The sequence below is a fragment of the Sander lucioperca genome, chromosome 8 (assembly GCF_008315115.2).
Source record: "Sander lucioperca isolate FBNREF2018 chromosome 8, SLUC_FBN_1.2, whole genome shotgun sequence".
NCBI classification, from domain to species: Eukaryota; Metazoa; Chordata; class Actinopteri; order Perciformes; family Percidae; genus Sander; species Sander lucioperca.
The window spans coordinates 36,682,251-36,698,671 of NC_050180.1; the positions used below are offsets into that span (position 1 = coordinate 36,682,251).

General features: G+C 40.7%; 1 protein-coding gene across 5 annotated transcripts in view; it reads left to right on the top strand.

Annotated features, from left to right (window-relative positions):
* itprid2 (ITPR interacting domain containing 2) overlaps nucleotides 1-16,421 on the top strand; it is a 46,172-nt gene that overhangs the window by 27,174 nt on the left and 2,577 nt on the right. For 3 of the 5 annotated variants that reach the window (XM_031280923.2, XM_031281121.2, XM_031281198.2), the window contains 11 exons: nucleotides 3,206-3,313; nucleotides 4,064-4,418; nucleotides 5,131-5,347; nucleotides 5,864-5,915; nucleotides 6,363-6,445; nucleotides 7,440-9,173; nucleotides 9,556-9,615; nucleotides 10,361-10,485; nucleotides 10,652-10,766; nucleotides 12,981-13,046; nucleotides 13,158-13,460. In XM_031280923.2, the coding sequence (XP_031136783.1) occupies nucleotides 3,206-3,313; nucleotides 4,064-4,418; nucleotides 5,131-5,347; nucleotides 5,864-5,915; nucleotides 6,363-6,445; nucleotides 7,440-9,173; nucleotides 9,556-9,615; nucleotides 10,361-10,485; nucleotides 10,652-10,766; nucleotides 12,981-13,046; nucleotides 13,158-13,460 (3,218 nt within the window). The remainder of the gene's footprint in view (nucleotides 1-3,205; nucleotides 3,314-4,063; nucleotides 4,419-5,130; nucleotides 5,348-5,863; nucleotides 5,916-6,362; nucleotides 6,446-7,439; nucleotides 9,174-9,555; nucleotides 9,616-10,360; nucleotides 10,486-10,651; nucleotides 10,767-12,980; nucleotides 13,047-13,157; nucleotides 13,461-16,421) is intronic. The other 2 variants (XM_031281041.2, XM_031280971.2) reach the window with 2 other exon arrangements.

Consider the following 16,421-nt stretch of genomic DNA (forward strand, 5'->3'; position numbering starts at 1 on the left):
TTATTCATTTATCTGACACTGGTAAACAAATGGATTTCTGATCAGTCTTTCCGTTTGTTTGGGATTGAGATGTCTTTTCAATCTGTTGGTCAATGGTCACCAGAGGTATTAACCTAAAGGGTTGGATTTCTAAATCAAACAACTTGTCACAGTGCATTATGGGAACACATACATATTGTTTCCATCTGCTTATCTCAGGATCACGGCCTAATTTTCTTGTTATCTGCAGATAACTAAATGAGTCACATGCTAATTGGTTGCACGCACACTGAAGCTCAATGAACTGATTCAGGAGGAGAAAAGAGGGCCCTCATTTAGTCTGTCGGACAGGAAAATGGCTCATGATGACACATTGAATGGCCCGCTGCGAGAAAGTGGAAGAGCTAAAGAAGAGCTTGTTCCCTGTCAGAATGCTCTTCACTGTATCACTGAATCACTAACGTCCATCACTTAAAAACACTGTAAAAAAAACAAAAAAAACTTTGGCACCTCTAAGTGGTAGTATCAAAAAACATCCTTCTATGGGAAATGGATAGCAGCATATACAGTAAGGGTGCTTTCATACATAACCTGTTTGGTTCGGTTACAGTAAACTCTGGTGTGTTTGCCCGTTTGGTTCAGTTTGTTTGGTCTGGTGTGAAAGCTGTCAGTCAAACTCGGGGTGTAAACTAAACAACCAGTTCGAGATCGCCTGAAAGGGCGGGAACTCTGGTGTTGTTTGTTAGTGGTGTGAAAGCCAAGCAGTCCAATCACAGGACTGTGTTATGGTGTATTCACAGTATTGCGGAAAAACATGCGGTTGAGTTGCAGTCTCGACTATTATTTCTCATAATTCGTGAGCTCTTTGTGACACCAGGGAACATTGATATACACATAAGAAGCATTAAAAATGCTGTGTGACTTTGGGGATTGCCTTCTGATTAAGCCTGATGTAGTAAATGTTTTTATTTGAAACTAACTGCTAACTAACTTTACGAAAAGCTGCAGTGACTCAGATCAGAACTGGATCTGTTTAGATTTTTTAAAGTGAACTGCTCCTTTAACAGTCTTTGGTCCGTCTGTGGTTTCTAGAAGCTTTTTTTCTTTTCCAAAACATTCTCATACTGTTCCATCGGTTCCCCGGATCCCTGTGTGTGTGTGTGTGTGTGTGTGTGTGTGTGTGTGTGTGTGTGTGTGTGTGTGTGTGTGTGTGTGTGTGTGTGTGTGTGTGTGTGTGTGTGTGTGTGTGTGTGTGTGTGTGTGTGTGTGTGTGTGTGTGTGTTGTTGTTTGTTATGTAAGCTCTGTTCTCACCATCTGCACGAATCTCTTGGGATGAAGACAGAAAAGAGAGGGAGTATGGGTTGTTTTCTCTTATTCCTCACTTCCTGTTTTAGGATCCTCAGAATGAGCATTAGTGTGGAGTCAGCAGTCAGCAGGAAACAGACTCACACAGTATTACTATCATCACACACAGCTGCTGTAATAAGAGTTTCTGTCATCATGTCTAGATGTGGCTGAAAAAACTGAACTGTATGACTGACTGACTAGCTTGAACACAATCATTTGTTTACTATGTGTTTTAACCTGAAGTTTCTCTTATTTATTTGTAGCTTCTTTCAGAATATTTGCAGTTTGTTAAGAAGGTGCTAATTTATTTTTGGGCCAACAGAACAAGCTGAAAACTTCACAGTGGCATATAATCAATTTGTAAACATTTTTCTGGCTAACGTTTTAGCAAACGGCTGCCTACGTCAACATCCAGCAGACACAAAGAAACATTAGCATCCCTCAGCAGTTGCCGAAGTCCAATATTCAATCTCCTTTTAGCACCGGTCTGGTCTCCACCAATTCCTGAGAAAGAGAGAGTTTTTTTTAGCTGCTAAATGTTCTACTTTCTTCACCAGCTAGCTGCTAACTTTGTCTGTTGGCTATTTGGTGCTGGGCAGGTAGTGTACAATGTTTACACCATAAAAAGTATGCCGAATAAGCATACAATAATAAGTACTTATGGATGTATAGACAACTTCTTAATGGATTACTTTCTTTTGTTTTCTTTCATCCAGTAAAGAAGTTTCAGTCCTTCATCTAAGATTAAATAAGAATAAAAATCCCCAAAATTGGAGTTGGGAGAACAGTGATATAACTGAATGCCGCCAATGAAATGTGTCAACCACGAGTCTATTTTTTTTTTTTTTTTTTTTTTTTTTTTTTTAAGGAGTTAGAGGTCAGAATTAGATCAGAGGTGAGAGAGTAAGAGCAAGCAGGCCTCTGCTATGTATGTCAGGTGATAACATTTTAGAAGGAGTTATGTGGCGTTTACAGCGGGACAGACAAAAGACAGAAGTCTGTGTTTTATAACAGACTGACGTATTTAGACAGCAAGGGATGGAGGGGTGGAGAGACGAGTGCGGAAGGAAGGAAAGTATGCAAGTCATCATCCTGTTAGAGACAAGACTGACAGCTTGACTTACACAACCACAGAAGAAGGGAGGGAGGAGTGGCTCTGACGTCTGTGTCCAGTCCCAACAGGAAGCTTTTATTGGAGATAATTATTGAATCCCACTTATTTTTGTGAAACAAATGTAAGAATCAGCCAGTGGTATTTAATGTTTCCAATATTAGTAATTTTTTTTTTACAACAATCAAGTGTAATTTTTCTTCATTCTATTGCAGTGCTTTACCTTACTCCTACAAAAAATAAAATGGAGGACAGTAATTATAGAGCACAATACAGTGAATCGGACACAACCGTCTGTCTTGTTTGAAGTCGCTGACACCATCTCTAGAAGCTTCTTGATACAAGACAAACTGCACCTGAACCTCACTGGTAGAGTTTATTCTGTTTTAAAGAAAAAGAGTTCTTCATCCTGTAGAGGTTTTTTCTCTGGTGTCTCTGAGAAGTTCAGAGACACCAGGAAACATCCAACCAGCAGAGATATTTGAACTGGCTCAGAGGAGGAAGAGTGCTGCTGGATGTTGACATGTTTACACTTTTAACTAAATTGTCTCCTGATCTACTCCGTGCCATTCATTACATTTAAAGGAGCAGGTTAGGAACAGCCTTTTTTAAAATCTTAGAGAATCCAAATCAGTGCAAATCTTTAAAAAAAATGCATCTTTTGTTTTCAGAAGCGTTTGTTTATATTTCCTAGTTTGCGCCTTTTCTGTCTTTATTGTGACTCCGTGAAGCACTTTGTAACTGTTGTTTTGTTTCTGTCTCTTCAGGTCGTTTCCGTCAAATCGAGGTCTTGACTACAGTAGCTAACGAGTTTTTCCAGCTTTACAGTCAGGTTTCTGGTCAGCCTCTCCAACGCATCAGCTCCAGGGACCAAGGTAACCATGGCAACCACACCCAGGCCACAGTAGGACAGTTTTTTCTACAGTCAAAACTTTAAGAGGAGCAGAGAGCCACGGACAGAATCTTACACAGATTTTTTACTGTTACATAGCAAACAAAACCTTTGAGGCTATATGATAAATATAGACTGCATTTGGTAAATCATAATGAGAGTTACGAAAGACAAAAAAATGTGACTTTTTTTCAAGAGTTGAATAATTGAAGAGATGGATAATAAATAACATATTGTGTTTGTTATTTTTTTTTTAGATTTATTCATAGTCATAGATCAGAGTTCCATGTGAATTTTAGTCACTGTTAATCAACTTTCTCCTTTTTACTTTACTTACTTTTCAGTTTTGTCGTTGCCAAAGAAAACCAGGAACCTTTTTACCTTATTAGATGATCGATACACATTTTAGTTGATGAAAACACTTTTTGTTAAGACCAAGTTTGAGCATTTTAGACCAAACACAAGCAAATTGCTGTCAGATTGATTTTTTATTTAACTGATTGGAAGAAAAAAAGTTTTGTCTTGTTTTTTATTGTCAAATTCTATTTTAGTCAGCTCTTAATATGGACTAATAGAAATGTAGTTCCAAAAAGTCTGTTTGGTCTCAATAACGTCTCGTCTTTTACCATGGACAAAAAATAAGTTGACAAATATATTATGTCACAGTTTATAATATAAAACAAGCACTACATTTGAATGATAGTGTTTTTATTCTGAAATGTTTTTATCTCAGCAGGAGACAGAGGAGAAGGAGAGGGAGATGAGTCATCTCCTCTGCTGAGGAGGACTGGCTCGGCTCGAAACGTTGCCAAATTCCTCAAGAAAACCATCACCAAACACAACCTGTATGCAGCCGCCGCCGAGTCGCCTGAAGCACACAAGCCTGACCAACACACACAGCCGAACGGACACGCAACCCCTGATCACACACACACCAATGGTCACGCACACCCAGGTCCAGAAGAGGACGGCTGCAGTACCGACTCCGACCACCAGGCGGAGACTGTCAACCAGAAACACATGCGCAAGAAAGACAGCTATTCCCTGGCAACGGTTGCCGAGGAAACCAACGGGGATGGAGACGACAGGTACTGCTGGACAGACCAGTAACTAATGTTAGCGAGCTAATATTTAAACCATTTTGCAGTGGTGGAAGAAATACTTAGATACTTCAGGTAAAAGTTCCACTACAGTGTAAAAATACTCCATTACAAGTAAAAGTCTTTCATTCAAAATCCTTCTTAAGATAAAGTACAGAAATATTTTAACCCTTGTGTTGTCTTCCCCGCCGACCATGCAAATTTTTGTTTTTCTGGGACAAAATGTAAAAAGAATTCCAACGTTTTGGTCGTCTTTTTCAACACTTTTGTCAATATTTTTCTGTCAAGGTTATCCTGACGTTTTTGTCACTTTTACCGATGTTTTTGTCACATTTCCTGGCGTTTTTGAAGATTTTCCCGACATTTTTGTCACTTTTTCCGACGTTTTTCAAAGTTCTATTATCAATTTTTCTTTACATGCTATAAAATTTAATAAAACACCCAAATTCAATGAAAGTAGTGAACTGATCATTTATTTAACTTGTGAAGAGCATTGTATGGAACCATCCACGTTATTTTGTTTTAAAATGTGGTTGAAAGAAACCCACATTTCCGATATAGAAACTTTTTGAAAATGGGTCAGATTTGACCCGAGGACAACAGGAGGGTTAATTATATATTATAAAAGTATCAAAGTAAAAGTACTCGTTGGGAAGCAAATTTCGGTCTGACTGTGGCATAACATCTTGCTTCCCATCAGCCCTGAACAGAGCAAAACCGGACCAGCAGCCAATGGAGAGCATCAACCAGAATCTGACTCTCAGTCAACCAATCAGAGAATAGAAGAAGGATCCCAGGTGGTCAAAGAGGACAAGGAGAACCTGACCTCTACCCCAGAGAAAGCCCCCCCCACCCTGGCCCCGCTCCAGCTGGCCCAGCTTCGCATGGAAAACGCAGACTCTTTCGACATGGAGGAGGTACAGTGTTCTCCTGGGTTCTTCTTACCAGTCATTATAGTTTGTAGTTATTGTATTTTTCATTGTTTTACTTTTTTTTTTTTTTTCAATTTCATTTGGTTTCCAGAGTGTTCCACACTGTGTTCCACAGTTTAAGTTTTTAAATTATAATATGAGGGGTATTTGTCGGGGGCAAGGTTTAAGTACAGGAAGAAAGCATCATTGCTTCTATTTGTTGATTCATTGAGTCCATTTCCCTATATGCGTATATTGAAACCAGAAAACTCACAGTGAAAATGCTGACCTTGATTGATCATTATGGGTATAGTTAATTATTTCACAATATATAGACAGCAGGAGATTTGTGTTGTTTGAACGGCTTCCTGTGGAGCTTACACTTTACAGTCGTGTGAAGTCTGGCATGTGTAATCATGCCAGAAAAAAAAAAAAGTTTTTTACCTTGTGAGGAGCCTGATGAAGTGCTGCTACTGTTGGCAAACAAGCATGTTGACCCAGTGTATGTTTTTGTTCTTTCAGATTCAGAGTAACGAAGATGAGGCTCTGCCACCTAAAACTTCCAGAGCTACTGGTGAGTTCACCTTTACCTCTGTTTTCAACTTCTGACCTTAATGTTTGACTTAACTTAAGGTGCCCTGTGGGGTTTTCTTGTAAACACACAGGTATGTAGCCATTCAGTGTCACTCGCCAAAATGTATTGTGTATCTTTGAGGTCTAACAAATGTGTCGAAAGCATTTCCTTCCACATAAAACACTTTAAAAGCAGATTTTTTTGTTTTATATTTTGAAAGTGTTTGTTGTCACATTGCTGCATTCCTATCCAGTGTATCTAGAAGAGTTTACATCTGCAGCCTGTGTCTGTATGCTATAAACATATTTCCTGTGTCTCAGCTCACTCAGTCCTCAGTGAGGACAGACTGTCCTGTCGCTTCATGCTCAGTATAAATTATTCTACTCTGCCATCACTTGGACAGACAGTGTACTGCAGGAATAATCATTGTATGTGTGTCTCTTTCAGATCTGTTAAGGACAGTCAGTCAGCAGTCAGACAGCAGTGGTTTTGCTGAGGAGCCCTCGGCTGACTCCAACAGCTACCTCAAGGTTTGAGTTTTTGTTTGAAGTCTTGTATTCCAGTTTAGATCACCAAGTTTGACCTTTAAGTTATTTGAACCCACTCGTAAAAAACAAAGGAGAAAGATCCCTGCAGATTAACCACATGGGGAAGAAACTGATTCCATACCTTGTAAGGCAGTCTGGAACATTTATCTCTGCTGCAGATTCTCACATGTCTACAGTCTGCAATTCATCAGAGTGAACACCGTCCCCCACACCAATACCCCCTCCTAACAAATGGAGTACAAGGCACTGCATGTTGTGCTTGTACACTGGGGATTTTGAATTCAGACAGATTATTACAGATCACATCCAGTCATTTCATTATGACATGGAAAATTACTCAACAAATTGAATCGCATGGTGACTTCATCGGGCTGCTACAACTTAGACTTTTCCTGCAGAAGTTCATCTTATTTTTTAATTAAACTTACTTAAGTACTATACTTAATTAAGGTACTGTACTTGTTCATTAATGGAGTATTTCAGTCCTACGCTACTTACTTACTCCAATGCATTTTAAGAAATGTTGTACTTTATACTATGATATAGCTACTTGTTACTTTTCAGATGAACATTTTATATAAAAAACGTCATCAGATGCATGCATTGTTAAGATTAAAGCAGTGTCGCGTTTCAGATGTTTATGAGTTGTTAGCGGTTCAGTGAGTGATTTCTCCACTAAACTTCTAAGCTGTTTTTATTTAGATAACTGTTTGTTAAATTAAATAAAATAATCTAATATTTCACAAAAAAGCAACAACAAAAAAATACATTTGTTTGGCAGAACATATTCATTTTTCTACAAAATGAATATGTTTACTTCTGTGCTTTGGCTTAAGAAGGAGTTTGAATGCAGGACCTTTACTTTGTAGTATTTTTACATTGTTGTATTGGTACTCTTACTTAATGTAGGGTTAGGGTTATGGATTTGAGTACCTCATCCACTACTGTTAATTGATTGTTAATTAATTGTGATTAGGTGCAGGAGAGCAGTGACAGCTGTGACAGCGAGACGACTGTGACATCACACCCCTCACTAGATGTGGCCACGCCCCTCGCAATGGACCAACCAGCATTCGAGCTGCCAGATGGCCGAGAGGAAGAGGCGGGGCCTGATGGTGCTGCTGGGGATGATAGGAGTTCAGAGCAGGTTCCACAGTACTCAGTCCACCACCTCCCAAGGAACAAACCAATGGAAACGCAGCAGGATAAGACCCGGGAGGAGGAGAAAATTGAGAGTGGGGACCGGATTGATCCTGAACCAGAACCAGAACAGGAGATTTCCCAGAGTTTGTCCGCTGTAGAACAAGAACCTCAACACACCCAGAACCAGACCGAGACAGCTACAGACACAGAATCACCCACGGACGGAGTGGGTGCTGAGGACGAGGCCCAAGAAGAAAATGCATTCTTGGATGATTCTCCACTTTGTCCTCCTCCTGCTCCATCCTCTCCAGTTCTAAGCGCTCTGATCCGAGCCAAACAGAGCCAGCTGACCCGGGGTGGGCAGCGGGTTGACCCCCAGTCTGCCGATTCGCCCCAAATCCCAGGCAGAGGACGAGGACGAGGAAGGCGCGGCGTCCCTATGCAGCGGTCGTCCTCCCTGCCCTCCTCGCTCCTCTCGCCCTCCAGGGTCGTGTCCTCTGTCAGGATCCAGTTTGGGCGAGGCCAGGCGTCCTGCACGCAGCCCAGATTCTCCTTCAAATACAACCAGGAGGCCGAAGGGGACGGGGACGGGGAAGAGGTAGAGGAGGAGGAAGGACAAACCAACTGTCTGTCTACTTTGATTATAAACCCTGCCTCCTCGTCTGGCTCTATCAACCAACCACTAAGGCTTCCCACAGAAGCTCGCATCCCACCTAAACCTATCCCACGCCACCTGCTGCGGTCAACCTGCTCCCTGCAGAGCTGCAGCCCTCCTCCTGATTGGTCACCAGGAAGCCCTGCCCACTCCTGGAGCACCCAGAGCGTTCCTGATCTCTCCTCCAATCAGCGGCAGCCGTGCCAGTTCCAACAGAACATTAGCACCAACCAAAACCATTACCGTTACCCTAATCCTAATCCTACAGCTCAGTATGTTAACCCAAGCCCCAATCCTAGTCCCAGCCTTAACTCCAGCCAATACCCCTTCACTCTGAACCCTCCTCCACAGTATCCTGCCCCTCTCCATCCGTATGCCAGTCTTCCTAACCTTCTTCACCACCACAACTTGTCCCACCATTCTAGTCTAAACAGTCTCTACCAACCTACAACTCCCACAATGCCCCAGCACGAAAGCCTCTCCAACTTGCATCAGCCCTCCACTTCCACGGCATCTCACCACGTCAGTCTGGGCAGCCTGCATCCGAGAACTCCAGCAATGCACCACCAGGGCTACAATCATCTATACGGCCATCAGTCACCCTACCATGCCACTCCTCACGGCTCGCAGTTTGCCTCGCCCTACCTCGGCCACCATGGGTACAACATGAACCCAAACCTGGCGTTTCCACACCTGGCCCCAGAACACAGCCTCCATCCAGGGTTTGCTCCTCCTGCTCCAGGTTACTTCCCAGACCTGGCCTCAACCCTAGGCCCAAGTCACAGCATCCACCCGGGGCTGGCTCCTTATGTTGCTCCAGGTCCGGGACCCAGTCAGGGCCCGTCCAGCACTGAGATGCAGCTGAGGAGAGTTCTGCATGACATCAGAGAAACGGTTCAGAGTCTGAGCCAGGTTCGTCCTCTTCAGTCCTAGCCCCTTAAGCTCTTGTCACTTCAACTGTAGTAAATTGTGGTTGTAGTCTTACTATCTTTAAATGAAAACTTCAGTGTATTACAACTTTGGCTTTATTTTCATAGCTTCATATTTAGCATATGAACATGAGAGGGGCAACAATCTTTGGCAATAAAAGCGAGTAGGCGTATTTCCTTAAGTGTCAAACTGCAATTGATCAGCTGTTCCCTGCTGCTCTAGACCCCTGAAACCCCTCTCCAACACTAGGGGTAATGACATCCCTTCCTGTTGTTTATTTTTGAGTAGGTTAGCTCTTACTTATCCTTTCGTCAGCTTTTCGTGTTCCACTTCCAATCCTGACATCACTGTTCTCTCCATGTAGAACCGAGCCGACACTCCAGACGCGTTCAGGGAGCACAGAGCAGCTCGGCCCAGCCACCAGGTACCGTCATCACTCCTTCCATTTTTGTGTGTTAAATCCAGCAGCGATTATTCCTGCAAATAAAGTCTATTTAAATCTCACTTTGTACAGCTTTTACCTGACTTTTACGACACAAACACAAAATCACAAGTTCCCTTTGAAGGCAGATATGTTCTCTGACTCGGTCATACAAAGGAGTTGTTATATAATAAATTGGCATACTAGCTTTGCATAACTTAAAATGTACCTACTGTTAGTTTGCAGTACGATGTATTTAGAGATGGTCCGATACCATTTTTTGCTTCCCGATACTGATTCCGATAACTGAACTTGCGTATCGGCTGATACCGAGTACTGATCCGATACCAGTGTGTCATATATTTTATTATGTTTTAACAACTGTATACTACTATCCCTGTATGGATGTGATATTATTTCTATCTTTGTTGTCGGTCTGGCTCAGGTTAAACTCTTTGTGAAACATGAACAAACTCAAACAATGCCACAGAACTTTCTTTTATTATGCAGTTTGACAGTCAGTTATAACGGAAAAAGAACATAAATAAACTACTTTAATATAGATTTTCTTTAGGGCTTTATTATGTGGTATCGGATCGGTGCATAAACTCCAGTACTTCCCGATACCGATACCAGCGTTTTAGGCAGTATCGGAGGCGATACCAATACTGGTATCGGAACATCTCTAGATATATTGAGACTGTTTTATTATTAACCTTCGTTTCACTTTATTACTCTCAATTTTCAGTCTTTGGCAGAGTTTAAGCAGAAGAGGCAGAGTCTAAACTTATTCCGCAGTCAGATGATGGACCTGGAGCTGTCAATCATCCGACAGCAGGCTCTGGTCTACAAACACCTGAGCCCTGCCGACAGGTGACTCATAAACAAACAGATACATGTTTCACAGTATGACAAAATGTACATGTACAGTACTACAGTGTACAATGTACAGTACATGTGGCACAAAATAACATGATGTGTGTGTGTGTGTGTGTGTGTGTGTGTGTGTGTGTGTGTGTGTGTGTGTGTGTGTGTGTAGGATGGAGGTGGAGCAGCTTCAGTCTCTGAGGTCAGCAGTGAGAGAGGAACTGCAGGAGCTGGAACAACAGCTGGAAGACAGACTGATGGAGGTGACACATCACACCCAACACAGGGTATATACACACAACACACACAATGCAAGGTATACACACAGAACACACACATCATCGGGTACTCAGGATATTCTGACTGTATTTCGATTGAGACATTTTAATAGTGATAATTAATTAATTTCACAACAGTGACAATACATTACCAAGGCTTCCACCAGGCGCAGCTGCGTCACAGCCACCGGAGCTGATCACGCGCACAGACAATGCTTGTGACTCCATCAGACGCACCGCAGCATGTTTAAGAAGCGCCCCAGAAGCGCCTCTCCACTCTGCTTCTAAGGGAAACACCTGCTTTGAATGTTATTTGCCAACTACAAAATGCATTTCCTGCGGAAAATGCGTGGGAATGCTGAATAGCTGAATTGCTAAAGCTAAACTGGTTGAATAGCTTAAATCAGTAAGAAGAAGTTGAAGTAGTGAGAATAGTTGAAAAAGTGGAAATCGTTGTAATACATATAAATTTCATTAAAAAGTTAAAAGCTTATGATAAACTGAACTGTTGGCTTCAAAAGTTGAATAATGACAAAAGACGTAGAACATTGTGAGGTCTGAGTATATTTACTAACTGATAATCACTCACAAATGCAGAAATATGAAACAAATAGTACGAAAAATCTTAAAGCTCAAATGCACTACACTGCTAAAAAATTAGGAAATTTTTTAGAGTTGGAAGCTAAACTGCATTACCCAAGTGAAGAGCTAAAATACATTGTTAGAAAAGCTTGAAGCTGAACTGTAATACTGTCAAAGATGAAAGTTGAAATGAATTACCTAAAACGGCCGAAAGAAGAAATACTTTGTATTATTTTCAGACACTGCATAGAACGAAAAAGCATCAATCTAGCTGATATGAGATGTGAAATATATTAGGTAAAAAGAATGGGGCTGAACAAAAGGAAAGAGAGGACAGAGAGAAGGAGAGAAGAGAAGAGAGAAAGAGAGGAGAGGAAAAAGAGAGAGCCAAAATAAAACATGAATAGCTGAATTGTTAAAGCTAAACTGGTTGAATAGCTTAAATCCGTAAGAATAAGTTGAAGTAGTGAGAATAGTTGAAAAAGTGAAATGACATCTTGATCAGGGACACATTGACTGATGTACCCCAGTGGGATTCAAACCAGGATCTCCCACACCAAAGGCATGTGCCCTATCCACTACACTATCATCTGTATAGATCATGAATGTTCCTTTAGCACTTATAAATCCTCTCTTTGATCATTAATCACCACACCTGCTAATGAGTGCGAGACAGTGTGAGAGAACCGTAGGTTCTTTATTTAGAACTGTAGGTGAAAGTATGGAGGGGCTGAAAATGTTGGGAGCGGAAGAAAATTTGAAGGATTCGAAGCATGATCTCATTGACTTCAATGTTAAAAAAAAAGTACCAATAGTTGGAATGCTGCTGAACAGCATTCCCACTAATTATTATTATAATTATTATATAATTATTACACTGTATACACAAGAAACACACACCTTGGGGTATAAACACATTATACAGGTTATACAAGCACAAAACACAACGCAGAGTATACACACACAAGACGCATACATGCACACGCATCGCAGGGTATAGACGCATATAGAGACGCCGCAGGGTATATTAATATTTCTTCACACTACACACAGGCACCCTTCAAAGCATATACATACAACACCAATGGGTATATAAAGTACATATGTGCGTTTGTCTGGTCAGGAACCGTTACTGCAGTAGTTTATTAAAACCCTTTTTAAAGGTGCTCTAAGCGATGTTGGGTGACGGCACTTCTTCTTCTTCTTCTTGACGGCACGACGTTCGAAGTATTATAAGAACAAAACGAGGCTAGCTCGCCCCTCCCTCCTCCTCATCCCGTCCCCTCCCCCTCCCTTCCGTGCTTCTGCGCACTAACCCCCCAACCTCTCCCCTCAAATCCTTCTTGTCGGTCATTGGCTGGAACGCTGGAAGACTGTTTGTTATGTTGTGTGGTGCAGGTTGGCACAGTTTGTTTTTGTTGGCGTTTGTGGAGCCTGGGCTGTCTATAGAAACCGTATTTTTTTACAGTGTGTTCAGGGGACAGTCAGCTAGCAGATAGTGAGGAGATGTTTGCTGTATGTGACAAAAAATGTTGTTGCCTAAAAAAGGCGTGACATCACTTAGAGCACCTTTAAGACAATTTATGTGATCACAAACTAAACTGATTAACTTGACGTGATGTGACCTGCTCTCTTCCTCAGAGTCTCCATAGAGACGGCAGTCTTGACAGCCTGTCCACCGCCTCTGCACTAAGAGCCATGGAGCCGGTCAGCGCGCGCGCGCACACACACACACACACACACACACACACACACACACAATTATATATAAAGCTAATAAAGTTTGTCTTAATGTATGACCTTTTCCTGTCTGCCCAGGTGTCGGACCTCCTCAGAGAGCAGCTCTACCTCCAATCTGAGCTCAGCTACGACGGTAACACCCCCTCCACCGACTGCTCCTCCAGATCCTCCAGTCCAGTCCGAGGAGGAAGCGGCGAGCAGAGAGGAGGCGTGTACCGGGCATCAATTAACATAAACCCTGCCCCCCCTCCTCGACCCAACACACACACTGAGGAAGAGAAGGAGGGAGAGAGGGACGGAGGAGAAGGAGGAGAAATACAAGAGGAGGAGGGAGCAGCAGGAGAAGTCAGAGTGGGGAACCTGCAGCAGCTTATCAGAGAGGTAACAGTCCACCAGCACTTTTACTGGTACTTTAGTGATTGAAGAGTCAACCCTTATGTTTATTATTGTCATTATGTAATTTATGTTAACTGTGTGTATAGCAGAAAAACGACCAATGACAAAACGTCTTTCACGTTATCATTTTATTTGTTGATGAAAATTGTAAGACATTCTGTCAGAGTTTTTGTTTTATTTATTTTATTTATTTTATTTATTTTATTTATTTTATTTATTTTATTTATTTCAGGTTTATTTAACAGGGACAATGCGCACTAATAATACATATGAAAATGTAAAATGTGCCAGAATTAGCCAAAAGGCTATTTTACATCTGCTGTCCCTGGATAGTACAATGTCACACCTAAAAAGACAAAAGGATTATAATAGTACAGTAAAATTAACTATAAATGTAAAAATTAAAAAAATCACAAAATCAACATATAAACATTAACAGATTGTCATTATCAACATCAATACCAGCACACCCACACACACACACGAGCTAAACGTTCAGTCCATGTAACAACAACTTCGTAGGCATAGCACTACTGGCACAAACGGGCAGGACAGGAGAGACAAAGTAGCAGCAAAATTTTGTGTCTACATGTAATGTCAACAGTCCTGATTACCTGTTAAATTTAAAAGAAACGTATGTTTTAAAATTTCTAATGTGAGTTGGAATGAGGTTCCATTCACGAGCAGCGCTGCCTGAAAAAGCTGTTTGACCGAATGCACTTTTCCTCAGCGGGACAATGCAGTCACCTCTTGCTGCACTCCTTGTAGATCTGTAAGCGTTTGGTACTGTGTTTACAAACTGGCTCAATACCTGAGGAGCCAGTCCATGTAGAATTTTGTACATAAGACAAAGATCCGTATATCTAATTAAATTTTCGAAACTTAAAAGATTGTATTTTTTTAAAACATGACAATGATGATAATATATGGGTTTCCTGTCAAGTACTTTAAGAGTTTTTTTATATAGGGAGAGTAGTGGTTTGAGAGAAGTGTTGCTTGCTTGTGACCAGGTTGTCAAACAGTAGGTGATATGGGATAAAATCATTGAGTGCATAAACATCATTGCAGCCCTTGTTGACATGCAATTGCGGACATATCTAAAGTTTGCCAGATTGAACTTAATGCGATTACAAACCTTAATATGTGATTTAAAATTAAGATTGTTATCAATGTATACTCCATACAAGGTATTTAAAATTTGAGACGACTTGTAGTCGCTCCCCTGCTACGACTACATCCGGTTCTGCACAGCGACTTTTAGATTTACTAAAAAACATACATACAGTTTTGGATACATTCAATTGAAGGCAATTGTGATTTATCCATTCTGGCATTAAGACAAACATTTGGCAGGTAATTTCCATACAAAGAAAATAAAAGTGGACCCAAGATTGAGCCTTGTGGGACACCTGCTGACATGGAAATAACATCTGATTGATGATTCTTAACTCTAACAAACTGAGTCCGATGTGTTAAGTAAGATTCTACCCATTTAATGGTGCCTGCGGAGAAGTTAAACGTTTGTAATTTAGATAGAAGAACTTCATGATTAATGGTATCAAAGGCTTTTTTTAGATCTAGAAAAACAGCACCAACAACCCCTCGATCCAACAGTGACTTGACTTTTTCAACGAAATAGCAATTGGCTGTTTCTGTTGAATGATTAATACGGAAGCCAAATTGATTTGGATATAAAGGACGGGAACTGGTATTTAAATAATTTGTCATTTGTTCTGAGACAAGTTTTTCAGCCACTTTGGAAAACACCGGCAGGATACTAATGGGTCTGTAGTTGTAGATGGACAATCGATCACCTCCTTTTAAATACAGGAAAGACTCCAGCTAATTTCCACACATTTGGGAACAATCCCTGAGCAAATGAAAGGTTAACAATTTTCGTAATTGGGTAGACTAATGATTCAGAAAGGTCTTTCAACATTATAGTGTTCATACCAATGACATCTTTCGCTCGAGATGGCCTCAGAGATCGAATCACTCTCATAACATCTGCCTCTGATATATTCTATATTAAATGCTGGTTCTGTCTGTCTGACTTGGCAAGAGGTATTCTTATATTCAGAGGAAAAATACTTGATGATATTTTCTACTGAATCAATGAAATGATTATTCAGAGCATCAGCTACTTCAGCTGGCTTGTTTATTAATTTTCCACTAACAACAAGTTCAAGTGATTTGGCATTGTTAACATTATGTCCCATTAGTTTTCTTAACTGGCTCCAAATAATTTTAGTATTACTTCCTGCTTTTTTAATTATGGTCAAAAAGAAGTTTGCTTTAGCCATCCTTATCTCTTTGACTACCCTATTCCGTAGCATAGTGAAAGTATGTCTATCTCTGCTTGCTCTGGATTTAATGGCAGATTTTAAAGCCATATCCCGTTTTTTCATTAGATTTAAGATTTCTGTGGTTATGTTTCTTTTTATTTAGTCTTGTTTTTGTTGTTTTCTTTTGTCATATGATTTGTTGACAAAATGAACACTGCATTTTACATTGTTGGGTCATACACAAGCAGTGTTAGGATAAAGAAAAGGTACCTAGCAGCAGAATGCTTTCTTATGACTGTTCAAAAGATTCAAAATCCTTTATTAATCCCACAACAGGCATATCCACAGTGTTAGAGCAGCAAGGTTTAGTGCAAAAAAGTACAAAAAGAAACTAAACAAACAATAAATAATAACTAATAAATAAATATAAGAGAATAAGTAGTACACAGTTGTATCTACAGTACTGCACTGTTACATTATTACATTACATTAATCATACATTACATTGGTATTGGTTGTTTTTTTTGGTTTATCTTTTAAAGAATCTTTCAAGCCCCCTGTTGTCACACAGCTGTTTAAAATGGGTTACTGCAGACCAGAAAAAGTGACAAGATGTCGCTTCATCTAAAAGACAAACTGCTGTAGCATTTTTCACAATGCA